Here is a 19,092-nt window from a genome sequence, read left to right on the forward strand (position 1 = left end):
AAAATTTTATGTGTGATGAATTCTCTTTTCAGAGTGACAAGTTTCCTGTGATTTATCCCTTCCATAGCCTGCTATTCATATTATGGCAGGATTAATTCTACTTTTTTTTTTTTTTTTAATTTTAGCTAGACCCTCCCTCCTCTGTGCCTACGGTACACTCAGTTTGCTTTACTGTTGCAGTGCAGACTAAACTTTAAGTGGTAGCCATCTGTTTATGTGTCTCTCATACCTAGTGGGTTGTGAACTTCTGGAGTCCAGGGACTACATCTAATACTTTATTCATCTTTGCATCCCTCTTGCTTGACAGCACCTGACATGGCACAGGGTTGGCCCTTAGTAAATCCTGAATGAATTTATTCTATGGAGATTTGTTCTGACTTAACTTGTGCATTGCTCAAAGAGCTAAAATACGTTTGGGGCTATAACAATGTTTGAGGCGGCATGTCATGTCTGGGCTTAGTTTATCATGTACACAATTGTAATTGGAGTGTGTAGTTGCATCCTTCCCTGACACCAGTTTTCTTAATCTCCTTTAATATGATATTCCATTTTAATAGCTTCCATATTAGCATGAGGATTATATATTTTCACTAATTAGTAAAGGTATTAAAAGAAGAGCCCTTTGGGACTGCCTAATTTACCCACTTCTACACTTAGCATGGTTTCCTGTCCGTTGTTTTTGTATATGCTTCATCCAGATCTCTCTAAATTCAGTTCTGTATTCACATTACTGGTATAGGAGTGTCATCTGTGTCCCCAGGTTAGGAGGATGGTTAAAGCACACAGTCTGCGAGGCAGGAAAATACCATATACTGTAGACACAGGCAAAGGCTGCCCCTGAAGCACAGAGGGGGAGCACCTTACATGCACCTGTAGAGGAAGTGAAGGCCTGGGGAGGTGGTCAAGGAGGAGCAGTTCTTGAGGTGAGACTTAAGAAATGCATGGAGAATAACAGACAAAGGGGAAAGGGAGCTTTTTTGTCAGAAGAGAGGCAGGAATAAAGGTAAAGGTTTGAAGAGCAGTGTGCTCAGAGTGTGGGGTTGGGCAAGATTGCTTGAAGTCAGGGAGCATGGAGTGATGACTCCTGGGCACCCAGCTGTAGCCAGCCTTGAAGGCTGTGCTATTACACACCCAGACCTCATTCTGTCAGTGGGAGGAAGCAGCTTCTATGCCAACATTTTGCCTACCTGTGTTGATTTCTGGCCAAGATTCCTGTAGTGAAGTGGTTAAGATTGTGAACTTTGGAATCAAACTGCCTGGGTTTGAGTCCTGGCTCCAGCACTTACTGCTGTACAACTTTGAGAAACTGTGCTTAGTTTCCTCATCACTAATACAGAGATAATAGTAGTACCTCTTTCACTAGAATTGTTGCAGCGATTAAATGAGGTTGTATTCTATGACACATACATAGAATGGCACCTGGTACTTGCTCTCTGTTAAATTAAAACTCATTGCCACAGTTAAATGGACAATCACATTCTGGTAAGTGTCTAGTAGGCCCCTAAGGTCAGTTAGCACCTTGCGGAAGGCCAAACTTCCTTTTTAAAATCAGTTTATTTTTGAAATCAAATGTATTTGTTATGTGGCCTGCTTTTGCCTTTTTGTGTAAAGCTTTTGAAAACACAAAGTAACTTTATTTGCTCACTTTCTCCCTTGTAAAACTGAGAGTATGGATTTTCTTCAAAATTGAAAGTATTAGGCTTCAGGATGCAGGGGTTATTAGGAGTGAAAAGTGAAGCTGGAAGCTGCTGGTGATGGTGTTAAGTCTTTCCATCTGCTACACAGGAAGGGTTGAGAGGAGGAGTCTAGAGAGATGTTTGCTTCCTGAGGTTCTCGAGCCACTAATTCAATCTAGGCTAACACAGAACAGACTTTTCCTTTCTGATGCTTAGATTCTGGAAAGACTGATCATAGGCCTTCACTGCTCCATAGCATATGTCATCAATACAAAGATATTGAAATGAATTTGTCTCACTGTGATTTCAAGGTATCCACCCTGTAGAAAATATACCTGGCTTTTCTAGCCCCCAGTTAGGTGGAAAATATTCCAGAAATGCTAGCTTCCAGGGGCTCTCAAGGAGTTGCTAATCCTTTCCATTTAAATATTCTGGAATCCTTCTATCATCAATCTTTGACAACCAACTCATTTAAAATTTCCCTGAGACAGCTTTTTGTTACTAGCTAAATATATAGACTGGAATACTATTTTTATTTTTGTTTTAAAAGAGCAGTTTTTAAAAACTAGAAATTATTAGGATTATTTGTTAGGTGAGTTATTTTAAAATATTTCCTTTTTCATAAATAGGATTTTGGAAACCCTCGCAAATCACATTTTGTTATTATCAAAATAGAAACATTTGATGTGATCCAGTGTGAAACCAGAGAAGGCCATAAGTCAGTTTTTAAAATTATTTCCTACAAAAGTATTGCTCTTGAATTCTTGGTTTCTCTGTTTTCTGTTTCCTTAGGATAGGTCTGCTTTGTAATTAGTGAAGGTGCATGTCTGTCTTTAGGCAACAGCCTAATCTCTATGGCCATATGTGCAAAAGCAGTATAATTACAATGTAGTATTAATTGGGCCATGTGACTTTCGCTTTAATTATTTGAAATTATCTTATCTTTCCATTGCTTAAAGCATGTCAGTGGGTGAATCATTGGATAACATGTTTATGTCATTTTTGTAGAATTAAATATGTGCACATTTACATAAACTAGGTAAAAAATTCTACATCTTTTGATAATGTTATGGATAGATCTTTTTCTCTGTCTCCAGCATCAATATAAGCCTGAGGAAATCAGATGTTACAAAGAATTGATTCTTTACATTTTGCTTAATTCATAGAGTGCCGATTGGATTCTCGATTTCTGGCTGAGGAGGGTATCACTCTGGGTTGACATAAGTTGGTAGCAATTTTCAGATTTACTTGTTAACGAATTAGAGATTCCCAGACTTTTATGCATGTTCTCTAAATAATTTGGGTAGGAAATTTAGTGGTCGGTACCCATTTTTACTAAATACAAGTAGTTGGCAGACTGTGTAGAAACTGGCATTTATCCGTGTTCAGATTTTAACTTTTGTCTCCCTGTTTTTTCAGTTGTTTTTATTTCAGTTGCTGCGAGGGCTGTCTTACATCCACCAGCGTTATATTTTGCACAGAGACCTGAAACCACAGAACCTTCTGATCAGTGACACGGGGGAGTTAAAGCTGGCAGATTTCGGTAGGAAAGCAGTTAATTACCAGTCTATTTTGTCACACTGTAAGAATGCCAGGCAGATGGTGGCACTCCATTTGTTTAGGTGTGCTTCTTCTATCATTATAGATCATGGTAAAATATTATCAGGAGTGAAGGATTTTTTTTTTATGATCAACATCATGCTTAGTGGATTTTTAAAACATTCACACTGCTTTTTAGAGTCTTGAATAATCATAAACATAAATCAGATCTCATATATTTCCAAAGGAGAAGGCAGTAAAATTTTGAGCATAAACTATATTAAAAGAAATCTATTTTTTTTCACTTTTTCTTATAAAAATGTCAAACACATTCAAAAGTAGAAGGATAGTATAAGGACCCCTCATTACCCATCACCCAGCTTCAACAATTATCAATATATTGTCAGACCTGAAGAAACCTTAATTTAAGCCTCTGGACTTTGGCGGGGGGCATTCCAAAATATATTCAGTAGTATATGTTGCCCCCAGTTTTAGTAATTTAAAAATCTAGGGCCAGTGTTAAGCTTTCCAGAAATGACTGTTTCAAGATTTCTCAATAATTTTATAAAAGCAGACACAGATTCTGATTTAAAAGCTGTGGTTTTAAGTCATTATAAGTCATCCCTTCCTTAAAGTTTTAAGCTTGGTCTCTTGCAGCTTAGAAGCTTTCTCCAAACTCTGTGTTGAGCACACAAAAGGGAGCAGAACCTTTGTGTCATCCATGCTGGCTCCCCTCCCTTCATCAAGGGTGACATTCCTGCGTTACCCTGGCTCTGTCACAGCAGAGAGGGTGCTGAGTTGATTCCCGGCACCAGGGGATGCTGATGGCAGCATGATATGTTGACAGTGCATTGCCTCAATTATTTTGGAATACATATTCTGATTAGAAATTTGTTCCATTAAGAGTGGAATGGAAATATTACCCTCGGGACATAAACATGCCTGAGGTTGAAATATACGCTTTTGCTGAAAAATGATTATCTTTTCCCACCCCACCTTTCGATAAATAAAAGAGCAAGAAATGTTTATTTCTTATTTCAAGGTTAGTAGACCATTCAGTACCTTTGGAACGAATCTACTCTGTTGGGTTTTATATATCCTTTCCTTCTAAAATTGAAATAGAACAAAAGTTAGTATTTAACGAGTGATATATTGCACAACTGTCATTTATCTTCATCTAGTTGGTAGAAATGATAAAACTCCGCTTGTGTGTGTGTGTGTGTGTGTGTGTGTGTGTGTGTATGTGTGTGTGGTTTATTGCCAAATTTTAGCATCAAAATAATAAATGTTCAATGCAATTTCATACTCCAGATATAAAGTGGCCAGATGTAAAGGCTTTCTATTACGGAGTAGAAAACAATGGGAGAGTTGGTGGGTGGAGGAGAGATTTGTAGTTCCTCAAATTTAGAGTTATTGGATTTGCTGTAAACATATTTTGTAGTTTATCATTGTCGGTGAATTAATAAGGATTTATAGTGATTTTCTTCTGGTGTGTTAATATACTATAAGGTATATGTAGGAGTATGAAATTGCATTGAACATTTAAGTCTATTGAACATAGTTTTCCTGTATATTTATAAAACACATTTTACAAAGTTGATTTTGTCTGTATAATTAAGGGTATAATGATTATATGTAAGTGCTTACTGGGTATTATTTTTGAATTTTATGACAACGTTTTTATTATAACTGTCAGGTAAGTTCATCTTAAAAGATTCTTATGGATCTTTAAAATGGACATTTTATAATATCAGATTCAGAAATAAATTGAAATGCAATTTTGAACAATTTAGAAAGTGACTTAGAAAATTAGGAAATTTAGGGATGCTCAAAGCAAGCATTAATATTTTCATTTTCTCTTTTCCAAGTACCTTTCCCCTCATCCTCTGCACTTTTCTTTCTCAAAACATATTGTTTTGTAAACAATTTTCACCTATGAAATATGTCGTGAACATTTTCTCATGTTATTAAATGTGAAAAACTCATTTATAACAGCTTAGGTCTTAGATATTTCCTTTAATGGCCAAAACCTAGTCTCTTTCTTCAGTCCCTTATTCATTGAACATTATAGTGCTTGCTACATTTCACTGTTGGGTACAGTCCTGTGCTGAACGTGTTTATAGGCTTGTAGGAAGCCTCGTGTGGTGCAGTTGCAGTGTTGAGTATTCTAAAGCACTTGAATCTTTGTACCAGACTGCTCTGCAGAAAGGTTGTGCCGTGCAGCACCTCACCTCAGTGTCACGGATTCAGTCTCCCTTGCCAGGAACACACACTTGGCGTGCATCCTGTGTGCAAAGTGTAATGAGCGAGACTCAGCCACCAACTGACAATTTCCCCCCAATTAATTGTGCATTATTTTTGTCTTTTAACTTAAGACATACAATTAACTGTGATTTACTGCACTTGGGCACGTGTTTATGTCTGAGATGAAGGAAGCACAGTAAAAACTGTGGAGAAGCTAGGCAGTCAAAATGGGATGCTTCCAGGCGCAGAACAATTAGAAACACTAGGCCTTCATTCAGACTTTGATGTATAAAGAGCTTTAGAAGCAGTTCCTTTGTCCTAACTTTTTTTTTTTTCCTATGTGAAAATGATTAAACGAGACAAATGAAATCTGAATATAGGTCCTATATTGTAAATACTATTTTTATTAGAAGAAATACTTGGCATAGGTTGGGGGGGGGACGACACTGAAATTTATTGAATTTATTCTGTGCACTAGACACTTAGAAATTCTTGTTTTATTCTCTTCAACCTAGTATGGTATAGTAACATATTTTTGAGAGAGACCTGAACAGAGAGGTAACTGATTGCAAAACTGGGATTCAGAAGCTTGATTCATAGCCTTCAGTCTCAGGTAGCCCCAAGGTCTTCTTTGTATTTATACATATAGATGCTTTACCTTAAAGAGCTTCCTATTTTTCTAGTAAATTATTGATCGGTGTATGTACATAGTTCAATAATTCTAGCAAACCATTGTATATATTTTCTCTATACAACAAATATGACACCCATGCTGTAATAGAAATAGATTGCACTGATATTAAAAAGAAAGCACATTACATGGTTTAAAGAACACTTTGTCATTTGACGAATTCAGTAGTAACAAGTGAGGTCAGCAATAGTATTGAAGAGATTTTACTTGCTGGACAAAGTAAACCAGACAATCATGTATTTGTAGACCCATTCAGATTTAAGTGGATTGTAATTCTGAAGTCCAGCTACACACAAAAAAATGCTGTGTCTACTTTTTCTTGTTAGCAAAGTTGTATTTAAGTGTTTATCTGGGCCTTGTTTTCTATATGCATTTTGAATGAGTAAATTATACATGATTTAGAATCACTATGGCTTTCCTAATGCAGAAGTTTGTCCTACCCATATAAATAAAATAATAAAATTGTATAGATTTCTAAATTTCTAAAAAAAAAGTTCATCTTTCCATTACCTATATGAAAAAAATATTTCAAATCTCTCATCCAACCTGTGTCTTCACCACCTTGTGCTCTGCGCCTCTGGTGGTACAACCAAACCGCAAACCCATTCACACATCAGAGAGCCTCTTTGACTCCATCTTTCCCTTTGCATGGAATACTCTTCTTCCTGCTTGCCACGTGGCTACCTCTTTCTAATCAAACAGGTCATAGATCATATATCCCCTATTTATAAAGAGGCCACCTTTCTAAAAATAGAACATTTCCCATCACTATTATCCAGTTTAACTTCTTCAATAGCACTTATAGTGCACTGTAATTATTTTATTTGTGTATCTGTTTCATTTTTTTTATCCACTACTTGATTTAAGTTCTATAAGGTCATGGACTCAGCTTGTCTTTCTCACTCTTGTCTGCGTTATGTCTATAACCACACTTAACACATAGTAGGCCCTCAGTAATTATTGGTTGCATGAATTAAAAATATGCGTGACTAAATAGAGTATTAGTGTGAAGATTTGCTTTGGTAAACCAGCAGTTTACGAACTAATTTTCTCTTCATCGGTGCTTTCTTGGCTGGGCATAGTCAAAAGTTAAATCAGTTTGATAGTATTGGAGCCTCAGGATTGCTTTGAAGCTCTTACACATAGGCCCTACATACCCACTTGCATTTACTATGTTTGTAACCTTGGACTGCAGAAATAAGTCACTGAGTGAGTGTAAAACATACACAAAAAGGTGTGTAAGATTTGAAGTTCCTACTCTGTAGGCCTTAAGTGGTCGTCTAGTTACACTGTTGTTGAGGGCAAAATGTACTGATTATTGAATTAGGGGAGCAGGCTCTGTCTATAACTAGCCTGTGACTTTCAAGAAGTCATTTATTCCTTCTGGTCCTTAGGCTCCTCAACTGAAAAATAAGAGCATTGAACAAGTACTTTCCAAGATCCTTTCCTGTGCTGTTTTTTTTTTTTTTTATGTTATTCATTTCTGAAATTATTAATTTATTTTCTAATAACCAGATATTTGCTCGTGATTAAAAATCAGTCCATTGAATCTGGAATCAGTGCTACACCATCCTCTCTTGAATCTAATGTTTTTATTCTATCTTCTGGAAATTCCAATAGATGAGAGCCACACTTTTATAATATGCACTGAGATCACATTAAAAGAAAATTATTGAAGTATGACAAGTAAATGCATAAATAAATTCACCGAGAAATTGATGTTCATTTGCAGTATAATAGTATGAAACTTAAGGGTGTATTTCCATGTAAATGAGATTAAAACAAAATAGATGAGTCTGTAGAATTGTGGTTTCCTGCAGTCCCTTCAAGGTGATGATGGTGTCATCCACATTTTCTGGGTAGTCTCCCACTGTTATAAAGGGTCATGCCTAACTACATGGAAAGACAGCTGGGCTGAATTTGCCCCTGTAAAAAAGAAACAGTGAGAACTCTGTAATATAAGCACGTAAGCTTTCACTTATGTTTTTTTACTGGCTTTCCCAACCCAGGAACCATGTTAAACAGCTCTGTGGTTTTAATCAAGTAAAATTGGACAGGTCTCTTTCCCACCAGAGGTCTAAAATACTACCTTCCTAGTGTTGGTAGTTTCCCCCTCCAGGCTGTTCCTCATCTCGATTTAAGAAAGGAAATTATTGTAAATCACATTTTAGATTAATCTGCGGAACACACCAGAGATATAACTCTGCAGAGGCCATGGTCAGTGCAGAGTTTGTTTGTAATGTGCCTCTCAGAATTCACGTAGGGAATAGTTGAAAACAGGAGGAAATCAGCCGCTTTCAGATGCAGAGTAGAGTCTGTCAGTTTGATAAATAGAAAGCCTCTGAATAAATGCCTGTTAGTCCCAAAAGTATAGACCTTTAACTATTTTTTTATCATTAGCATATAAAATTCACCGTGGAAGCCATAGTTACAAATTCAAGGTTAGGTATAACTTAGCCCATTTGTTATGGCCTGTAGGCTTCCATTTTACTGTATCTTTGTTTCAGAATATATTTTCTATTAGCAGAATTAACCATATTTTCCAGTGAGGTGTCACTCTGCTTTTAAAAGGCTTTCTCAGCAGTTTAATGCATGAGTAGTTTTAATGCAAAGTTCAGATGCTTGTTTTCATATACATCTGAAAACCGGAGACTATTTTTAGAGCAATTGATGCTGCAGTATGTACCAAAGGAAGATCAGCTTTTCCATAATTTTTCTAGACTTCATTAAAACTCGAAATGAGAATGTGCACATCTAAAATCTATCAAAGAGATGATCAAGATTGCATGTTAGAAATAATTTTGATTGACATGTGAACAAGACAGTTATTTTCCCCGACTCACTCTTTTAAGGATGTGGTTACCCTTTTGAAAAAGAAATGTTGATTTAAAAATTGCCTTCTCTCTGATCATAAAATTCTCATTCAGCTCCATTATTTAAATCTTATTTAATATCCCACTCATCCCTTTGAAAAGTTTTCTGACATTCAAGGGGAATAATGACAATGAGGGTAACATTTAATTACATTGTTTTTCTGTTTTGTTCTATCACAATGTAACTTCTCCCTATCACAGGTATGCTAACATGCTACATATTTGAGACAACTTTTTTTCCTTTTAAATAGTCTATATCTTTTAGAGTGGTTTTAGATGCACAGTAGAATTGAGCAGAAAGTATACAGAATTCACATGTACTCCCCATCCCCACAGAGGCATATAGTTATCAACATCCCCCACCAGACTGGTACATTTGTGACCCTTGATGAACCTACACAGATATGTCAGTATCACCCAGAGTCTATAGTTTACATTAGGGTTACTCTTGGTGTCATACGTTCTTTGGGTTTTGACAAATTATAATGATGTATTTGCCATTATAGTATCGTACAGAAGAATTTCACTGCCCTAAAAATCCTCTAAAAATCTCATCTATATGGGGTTTTTACAAGCTGTAAATGGGAAGAAGAGGAAATATACGAATTCTAACTCATATGTATATTCTACTCTATGAGACACTATGAGTGTCTATGAGACACTTCTCTGTTCAGTCACCATAAAGCAGATTGAAGCAGTGTGGATGGGGGTTGATTGCTAAGAATGGCAGCTTCCAACTCCATGGAAATGAGGAAATTCAAAAGAGTGCTAGTTCATTCTTAGCCAAATCATGCATGTGAGGTAATGAGACATCTTAAAATGCAGAACAGACTGCTCCAAATTGGGCTGATCATCTCATTCTCCACCATGGATGGAAACCTTCTGGGCACAGGGATTTCAATATGCAAAACTATTATATATTTTTACTATACAATATGAGGGCAGAATTGTTGGCAGTAAATCAGATAAGTGATGAAGGATCTGAGTTGAAATATACCAGTGTGTTCTTAGAAAAAAACCCGCATGGGGGGGGGGGGCTGGACACTGAGTGATGGTGGTGATGACCAGAGTGGAAGAATTGTAGGTGATGTTAGCAAGTGGGGCAGGGAAACAAACCTTAGAATCATGTAACACTCACACGCTATTCAGGACAATGATTACACTTGAACATGAGGTTTGTTAACCTATAGGTAAGTGTAAAAGTTGCTTAGAGTTTAACAATTCACTAATGTCCCTTAATTATGGATCTTCCCATGTCTCCTGTGCTTTACCGTCTAAAAAGCCACATTTTAAAATGAAGCCAACACCAAGCTCCACTGATACAATGTCAATAGACCTGATTTATAATAGAATCTTGGATGATAGTGTTTCATTGTAGTCTAAAGCATGTGTTTTCAGAAATTTTTACTGGAAGCTAGAAAAACTGGCTACTATGGAAGATCTGAGATACATTGTAAATTCTGAAAGTTAGACATACTTAAAAAAATTTGTCATCTTGATATTTTTTTTACTCACTTTAATACTATCATTTCAGTATTAGTTGCTTTCCCTCTTGTGTTTTCTAAGGTTTCTAAAATGCCATATGTGTTTGTTTACTTACTTTTGGAATAGTGCATATTTATATTAATATTAAAAATTTTCTTCTTACCTTGAATAATATCTTCTGTTGTAATAGGTAAACATAAGAAGCTAGGACTTTTCTTTTTTCATTTTAATAAAGGAAAGTACTATAGGGCACCTGGGTGGCTCAGTTGGTTAAGCATCCAACTCTTGATTTCAGCTTAGGTCATGATCTCACAGTTTGTGAGTTCCAGCCCCATGTCAGGCTCTGCGCTGACAGCATGGAGCCTACTTGTAATTCTTGCTCTCCCTCTCTGTCTCTGCCCCTCCCTGCTTGTACACACACTCTCTCTCTCTCAAAATAAATAAACATTAAAAAATGAATTAAAAAATTAAGAGAAAGTACTAGAAAATTAAAGAATTAAAAAAATAAGAACTAGTGATCTGTGTTGCTTAGGAATTTTAGATACATGTCTGAAAAAAGTCTATTTTACCATATACTATAAAAATAACCTTGATGTGTATAATCAAGTTTGTATTTCTAAAATAATATGACTTTTTGCTAAAATTCAAACCTTAAAAATGGAACGTCTCTCAGTTAAATGTCTGTCAAGTTATTTGACGTTCTGATTTTTAATCTGGAAGGATATTGGTGTAAAATGCAGTTTGGAGTGCTTGGGTTTTCTTTCCAGTTTCGGAGTTGGAACTGCCAGCTAAGAAATCTATTGTGTGAAACAACAACCAGCTAACGTTAGCTGTGAAAATTGTGCTCAGAACCAGCCCAGGAGCAGTGGGTGAAAGGGGTCAATGAGTTGGCTAAATTGAGTGCTCTCCACACGAGAATGGGACAAGAAAGGTATAAAGAGAGGCATGAGAAAAATCAAAGATTGCAAGATTATAAGGCTGTGATGGTTTCTGAAAAGTTGCTGGTAAGCTCTCAACCTATTTGAAATAAATTGGGAGCATTTAATAAGAATCACTACTATTGATGTTAAAAGAACAATAAAAAATAAATATATGATGTGGCAACTTTTCGCTCAAAGAGTTGGAAGCAGAATGTATGTTTTCAAAGTCTTTATCCAATTGTTGATAGAGACATATCACTGGGAAAGTTTTGTTATTTTTGTTTTTTGATAAAAGCAGCAAATCTATGAGAGGAAAGTTGACATAAATCTGTTATAATTGTGTAAGAAAATCCACTACATTCACATTTCCAGAATTTTTAATTTCAGATTTTCTCTGGATTTTGAAGGAAACTCAGAGATTGTCTTGTCCAAATTGATGTATACACTTGGGGCACCTGGATGTCTCAGTCAGTTAAGTATCTGACTCTTGATCTTGGCTCAGATCATAATTTCACAGTTCATGAGATTGAGCCCTGCGTCAGGCTCTGTGCTGACAGCATGGAGCCTGCCTCTGATTCTCTCTCCCCCTGTTTCTCTGCCCCTTCCCTGCTTGTGCACACTCTATCAAAATAAAGAAGTAAACATTTTTTTAAAATGTGTACACTTTGGCCCGGCAATGGAAAATAAATTAACATTGTGCCCGTTACTTAGTAAGTGATGTGTTAAATTATTATTATTGTTGCTTGTGTCTCTAGAGCCCTAGTGTGGTACCCAATAAACTTTTGTTAACTTACTTAACGCATACACATGTTTTTCCCCCAAACTTATAAGAAAGCTAACCAGATGTCTTGTTCAAAAGAGCCTCTCCTGTTCTAAGAATCTGTGTCAGATGAACAGTGTGATCCTTGTCAGGAATCCATCAGTCCTAACATTAGAATTAGCATGCACATCTTGGGGGAACTGCTAAAAACAATATAAAGAACGATTCTCACAGTAGACCTGCAGGAAACCTCCTTGGAAATACAAGTTGGAATGGAGCCTTGTTAATTTATGAATTAGAAGGAACCACTCTCTTTAATTATATTCCTGGGAGAAATTAAAGCATTGAGAAGTCCTGTGGACAGAAGAAGGCTGAGTTGGCTTTAACAATGTTCCCCTTATGACTCAGCCATGCTGGGCAGTAGTTGAAAAATGCCCCTGATGCCTCCCAGTGGGAGAAATCATCTGTTCAAATCTTGCCTTTTCCACAGGTTGGGAATAAATAATGCACAACTCCAGGCCAGGTGGAGCCATAACAGAAGTACTATGTAAAACCATTTAGATCTGAAATAGAAAATGTTTTACATGGAAGTAAATATATCCAAGTGAAAAGATAAGATGAAATAAAATGTTCCGGAATGGTTAGGGTGCAGATTCTGGAGCCACATGCCTGAGTTTGAATCTTGCCTCTGCGGTTTACAAATCATGTGTCCTTGGATGAATTACTTAAATTCTCTGTGCCTTAGTTTACCTGTTTGAAAATAAGGGTGATGATAGTTATACTGGGTACCTCACAAAATTGTTAGAAGACTTGAATAAATTAATGCTTACAAATCACTGAAGGACAGTGCCTGGCTTATGAGACAATCCGTACAAATGTCTGTTGTTACCCTTTCAGGGTTTAGGGTTTACGTGTTCAAAATGTTATTTGTTTTTAATGTGTAACATAGGATATAATATGGGATATTATTCAACAGTTCATTCAACAGATTTTTCCTGAGTGCCTCTCATGTACCCCACACTGCTCATGGCTGGTTTACAGTGGAGAGTCATGGCCACACGGTTCCTGCAACTCTGCTCTCAGCTTTCTTTACCATCTTGCGGTTACCATTTTGAATATTAGTTACTGTATTATGTGGAGATGCCCCAAGGGCTAACTTTTTTAAATGATCTGATTTTTACATCATTGTCTTGTATATTTTATGGAAATTGTCATTTGTCTATATTAAAGTATAATTACTGGCCAAGGTAGAATGTTCAAAGTAATTCTCTACAAATCACTATTAAAAACTTACTGTGGTTTGTAGTTCAGATTTTAAAGTATATCTATCACATTGTGACTCAGTTTAGCTTCCTTGGTAAAGGGACTAAGATAATTGAATAAGAGGGACTAATTCTTGTGACAAAAATTTTTATGATAGATTTGTACCATTAGTGTCATACTTTGAGAATAAGATTATACATCATGTAAGTTCTTTTATGAGGCAGACACTTTGTTAATTAACCAAGAATCTGCTGGTATGATACATTTTCTCCTCATAAACAATACCTGAGTGCTTCTGCCAAATGTTTCAGCAGGAAAGACCTGTGAGATAAGAAAATTTTGTGAACCACAAGAAAAATCAGCCCCAATGAAAAGTATAATTATCCCTTACTACACACTTAATAAAGAAATGACTACATCCTTGAATACTATGAGAACACTACTCGTGTGCAGTGTCAGTGTCCGAAGTCTCTCAGGGGTAGATCTTGCTGCAGGACTTACTTTTACATGGTCAGGTAATGCAGAAATCTCAATGAAAAGTGGCATATTGATTTTTAAGAGTCTTCAGAGGTTCAGTGCTTTGTAAAACAGAGTTTATAAGAAAACAGTGGAGGACCATTATACCTTGTGTTCTAAGACTTGTGGCCGTTTTTTCTTTCTCGTTTTCTTTTTTTTTTTTTAATTAGATTTGATGTCAAAGTTCATTTGACAAGTCTGTAAAATCTCAAGAGGAAAAACATACAGCTAGGAAAATGCATAAATTAAGGGACACACTTGTAGTCTCCAAGAAAAGTTGTGCATAGGTTGCCAAAACAAATGATTTAAGGTTATGGTAGATGCCTTAGCAAATTCATAAATCAAGGTCTTGGTAGCATGTATCCATTCCAGTAAAAATACCAGTACACTGCATTTTGTCAGCATTGGCTATGACAGCAAACTTAGTCACTTCTTAAATTTTAGAATTGCTTGTTTTACCATCTTTTTTTGTTAAGTGACAAGTCTGTGACCTTCTCTGGATCTGGGTGTCTGTGCTGCTTGTTGTACAGTGTTGATGCAAAAGATGAGTTTTTTGCCAGGTACACAATGTAGAAGTCGTTCCAGTGGCAGGAGGCATTTTCATTTTTGAATATTGAATTCAACATTGGGAACACTGTAGTCCTTGAATCATTGAAACATTGTATCAGAAGCACTTGACATTAGATTGCTTTTAGGAAATGACATTGATTCAAACTCTATCATTTCTAATAATAATAATAGCAGCCCTTTATAAGTTCATGAAGTGATTTTGTAGATCTTATTTTATGTTACCCTTATTACCCTGTGAAGTGGGCACTACAAGTCTCATTACCCCCTTTTTAATGTGAGAACATTGATTTGTGCTTCTAATATTAGCTCAGTGTGGGTATTCGATTGACTGATATTTTAACTTTGGCATTTCTGTTCAGTCTGTAGGCTTGAAAACAGTTCATCCTGAAGTCATCTTGGAAGATCCTGACTTCTTTCATGTCTTTTAAATAACAACATGAAGAATGTTCAAGTAGTTCTGATTTTTTTACTATGACCAGTGATCTTTTAAATATGAAAATTATAGGGGTGCCTGGGTGGCTCAGTCAGTTAAGCATCCAGCCCTGGATTTTGGCTCAGGTCATGATCTCATAGTTGATGAGATCAAGTCTTGCATCGGGCTCTGAGCTGACAATGCAGAGCCTGCTTGGGATTCTCTTTCTCTCTCTGTCTCTGCCCCTGCTCCACATGTGCTCTCTTTCTCTCTCACATTCTCTCTTTCCCTCTCTCTCCTTCTTTCTCTCCCCCTCTCCCCCCCCAATCAAAATAAATGAAAAAACATTTTTATAAATTTTTAATGAAAATTACAGGTAAATGTGTTTTGCTGTCCAGCACTTTATCAATGGGAATAGCTATAAATGAGCTTTTTGATCTCCCTCCAAAACATAGAGAAATTTGGATGCAAATTTGAAATTGTCTTTGAATCACTAAGTGAATGCCAAAATAAACAGTACTTTTACCATCCAGCTCTAAGGCGCTATCTGTTCATTGAAAGCTTAGACATTGAAGGTAGCAAAACATTCTAATACATGCCAACTTGCCCTTTCATTGCCATAGATAAAAATCTCTGGAAATCAGGAAGATATTAAAAAACAGAGCTCAAAACCCTTTTTCACATGACATGTGACCCCAAACAAGACATTCATTATTAGACTTTATTTTCCCACTTAACCTTTCATTCTCCAAGCTGCCCCTCCCCACCTCTGGCCCAAGGGCAGTCACTGTCGATGCTGGTGACAGGTGATGTGCATCACTGGTCTGATGGGGGAAGGAAGAGGGAAGAATGAATGACAACTATTGTTTTGTCTTCTCCGCAGTCATAAATGGTTTTGTTGAGAAACCCAAGTAGGTAATTTGTTTTGCTCATACAAGCATCATGCTTTGTATATTTAGAGGCTTAATGACTATGGAAGCGTTGGAAGTGAAACTTTTTCATCTCTGTTATTTTTAGGAGGAGCCTGTCAGTTCCCCCATCCCTGTTAGGTGGATGCCTATTGTCCCCTTTACACACTTATCCTGCCCTCTTAACAGAGGCATTCAGAGCCAGCTTTTGGTTGTTCTTTCTTTTACTGCTACTATAAATCCAAAAAGGCATTTCTGAAACTGTGGTCCATATATTAATGAAAGATCATTTGTAAAATTAATTAATTTTCCTTGGTCAAATCAGTTTAGGGTAAGCTTCATATATGTCTTTCCCTCCTCCCCAGACCCAGTGAATTTGCAGTGTATATTAACCTAGTGATTAAAGGCCCTTGACCTTCCTACAGTTAAAATAAAATCTGGTGTCACATCTCTCAGATCTTTTTGATTAAGGACACATTTTTGACTCTCTGGAATATAAGTTGGGAAAATGTTGGTAAATTAATTATATATTAGTGTTTAACAAATTGCCACAAACTAAGTTGCTTAAAACAACCCATGTTTATGATCTCCTAGTTTCTGTGGGTTAGGAATGTGGGCGTGGCTCAGCTGGATGACTCTGCCTCCACGTCTCTCACCTGGCTGCAATCAAGGTGTCATCTAAAGGTTCTACTGGGAAAGGATCTCTTCCAAGTTTACATGGTTGTTGGCAGAATTCAGTTCCTTGCAGTCTGTTGGACTCAGGGCTGTTGGCCCGAGGCCACCCTCAGTTCCTTGCCACGTGGACCTCTCCAACATGACCACTTGCTTCATCAGAGTATGCAAACCAAGAAGGCAATAAAGTGAGTCTGCAGCAAGACAGAACTTACAGCCTCTGCCATATTCTGTTTTTTAGAAACAAGTAACAGGTCCCATCCACACTCAACACAGAGGCGGAAGGGATTCCACAAAAGCATGGATATTAGGAGGCGGGGGTGTCGGGAACTACATTAGAATCTGCCAGCTACTGTTGGTATAAAAACTACTATCCAGTTATCTCATGGTAGTTACACTGTGTGATATGACTTTTCTTAAGACATAGCAGTTAACCAAGTATGTAAAGCCTTATGGGAGGGTGTAGAGATGTCTAAAGGATATTGGTAATGATGCTGCTGATGACAAATAGTGATGAGAAGTCAGCCTTATTGGCTGGTACTTGAGTCAGATGCTGGGTGAGCACTCTGCCTTACATAATCTTACATATAGAATCTTTGCATAAGCCTTCTTTTCCAGATAACAAAATGGAAGGTTGAGAAGTTAAGTGAGTCTGTAAGTTGTTTTCAAGTGGCTCACTGAGAAATTAGACAAGTTATGCCACTAATTATACTATTTTCCAATGGATGACTTCTCTGTGCATAATTGGAAGCCCACAAAAGGGTGCCACACTGTTTTGCTTGGGAGAGTTAGAGGAGTCAGCCTAAAGAAGTCTTTTCAAAGGAAGAGTAGGATTTCATGAGGTTTCTGAGACAAGGACAGGAATAGGGTCCCATTTAAGTAAAGGTAGGTTAGTTTCTATAATGGTAATTAGTTACAATCCCTCTACAATAACATGACAAAGAATAGAGCTTTTACTGTTTAGCCAGGGTCAAATATATTGGTGGACATGTGGGCAGCAAACCAGAGAGTTGGTTAAATGTCAATTAGGTAGTGGCAACAGTAGCAGATGGCAGCTGTTTGGTTATATTTTTTTATTATTTATTTATCCCCAGCCTCTTTCCAAAATGGCCTTGAAGCAGCTGCTGATCTGATGGTCCACTTGCTTTATTCTTATTTAGCCCACAGGCTATTCTAGGCAGACTTGTTTCCATCTAACACTTGCTTGTCCTCCAGTTTCAGTCTCTGAGTTCCACCTTAGGCACATGCATCTGGGAAGGCACTTGGTGCCAGTGCCTGGCAGGCCTCGGGGTTGCAGGACAAGAGTTTCAGCACTCATTTTGTTGGCCTCCTACCAGCTAGAACCTGCTGCCATTTGGGCACAACCTGGGCCAGGCCCAGTCCCTGCACAGATAGGCCCCTGGGATGGGGACAGGGTACTGAGCCAGGTGTCTGCAACATACAGTTTGTCATCCAGAGCCTGTTGACAGATCTGGGGAGGCCAAAGCTGTGAGAGTAAGTCCTGGTCCACTTTCCCAATCCTCTAGGCTAGAACAGTGGCAGAAGCCAAGGTTCGCAGCAAAGTCCAGGGGTGAGAAGCCAGGAAACACATGTCTTCTCTGGAAGCCCTTTCCTTGGGCAGAGATGGCAGCAAAAAGGCCGGCTCTTTAATAAAAAGAATGGATAGGAGAAGTTCACGTGCTTGTTCTAAGATGTTCACTAATTAGCTATTGCACCTTGGACTAAAGATTTAAATAGTCAGTTTTATTTTCTGTAAATTAAAAAAATAAGACAAGATTTAATGGCCTTTAAGCTCTAAATTCCATATTTCAATATTTTTAAATGTCCCTTAAAAACTATTCTCCTAAGTAAGTCAACTGTATTTTCTACCATATGTTTATACAGTTGGTGGCCATTTCTTTAAAAATACTTCTGCTAATTGCAAAGTAAACTTCTGCTTTGACCATGAAAAAATTAAAAAACCCAACAAATACAGAACTATTATGACTGTCAGCCTTATCTGGAATGAAGATTTATTACCTTTCTTATTGTAAGCATCCCAAGAACTGCGACTAGATAGTAAGGAAGACGAATGGTGAAAATTTTTAATGCTTTCAGAAAGTCTAATATATATATTTTTTGCAATCCTGTACATTTCTCTGTGCTTATCAAGATAATGTGTTCTAATCCCCTTTATCTATTTCGTATTTCTACCCCACGTCTCCTTTGATAACCACCAGTTTGTTCTCTGTATTTAAGAGTCTGAGCTTTTTGTTTGTCTTTTTTTCTTAGCTTGTTTTTTTGCTTTGTTTCTTAAATTCTACATATGAGTGAAGTCATATGGTATTTATCTTTTTCTGACTGACTTATTTCACTTAGCATTATACCTTCCAGGTCCATTCATATTGTTACAAGTGGCAGGATTTCATTTTTCATGGCTGACTAATATTCCATTTATATATTCCAGTTCTTTATCCATTCATCTATAAATGGACACTTGGGTTGCTTCCATATATTGGCTACTGTAAATAAGCTGCAGTTAAAATAGGGGTGTATATATCTTTTTAAATTAATGTTTTTATTT

At 37.0% G+C, this 19,092-nt stretch overlaps 1 protein-coding gene across 3 annotated transcripts in view; it reads left to right on the plus strand.

The window, feature by feature from the left end:
- The window catches only part of CDK14 (cyclin dependent kinase 14), a 606,215-nt gene that overhangs the window by 304,576 nt on the left and 282,547 nt on the right, over window positions 1-19,092 (plus strand). For all 3 annotated transcript variants that reach the window (XR_006196800.1, XM_042917477.1, XM_042917471.1), the window contains exon 8: window positions 3,096-3,219. Coding sequence is in view for 2 of the 3 variants with exons in the window: in XM_042917477.1 (XP_042773411.1) it covers window positions 3,096-3,219 (124 nt within the window). In the remaining variant the exon portion in view is untranslated. The remainder of the gene's footprint in view (window positions 1-3,095; window positions 3,220-19,092) is intronic.

This window comes from Panthera leo, chromosome A2, assembly GCF_018350215.1.
Source record: "Panthera leo isolate Ple1 chromosome A2, P.leo_Ple1_pat1.1, whole genome shotgun sequence".
Taxonomy (NCBI): domain Eukaryota; kingdom Metazoa; phylum Chordata; class Mammalia; order Carnivora; family Felidae; genus Panthera; species Panthera leo.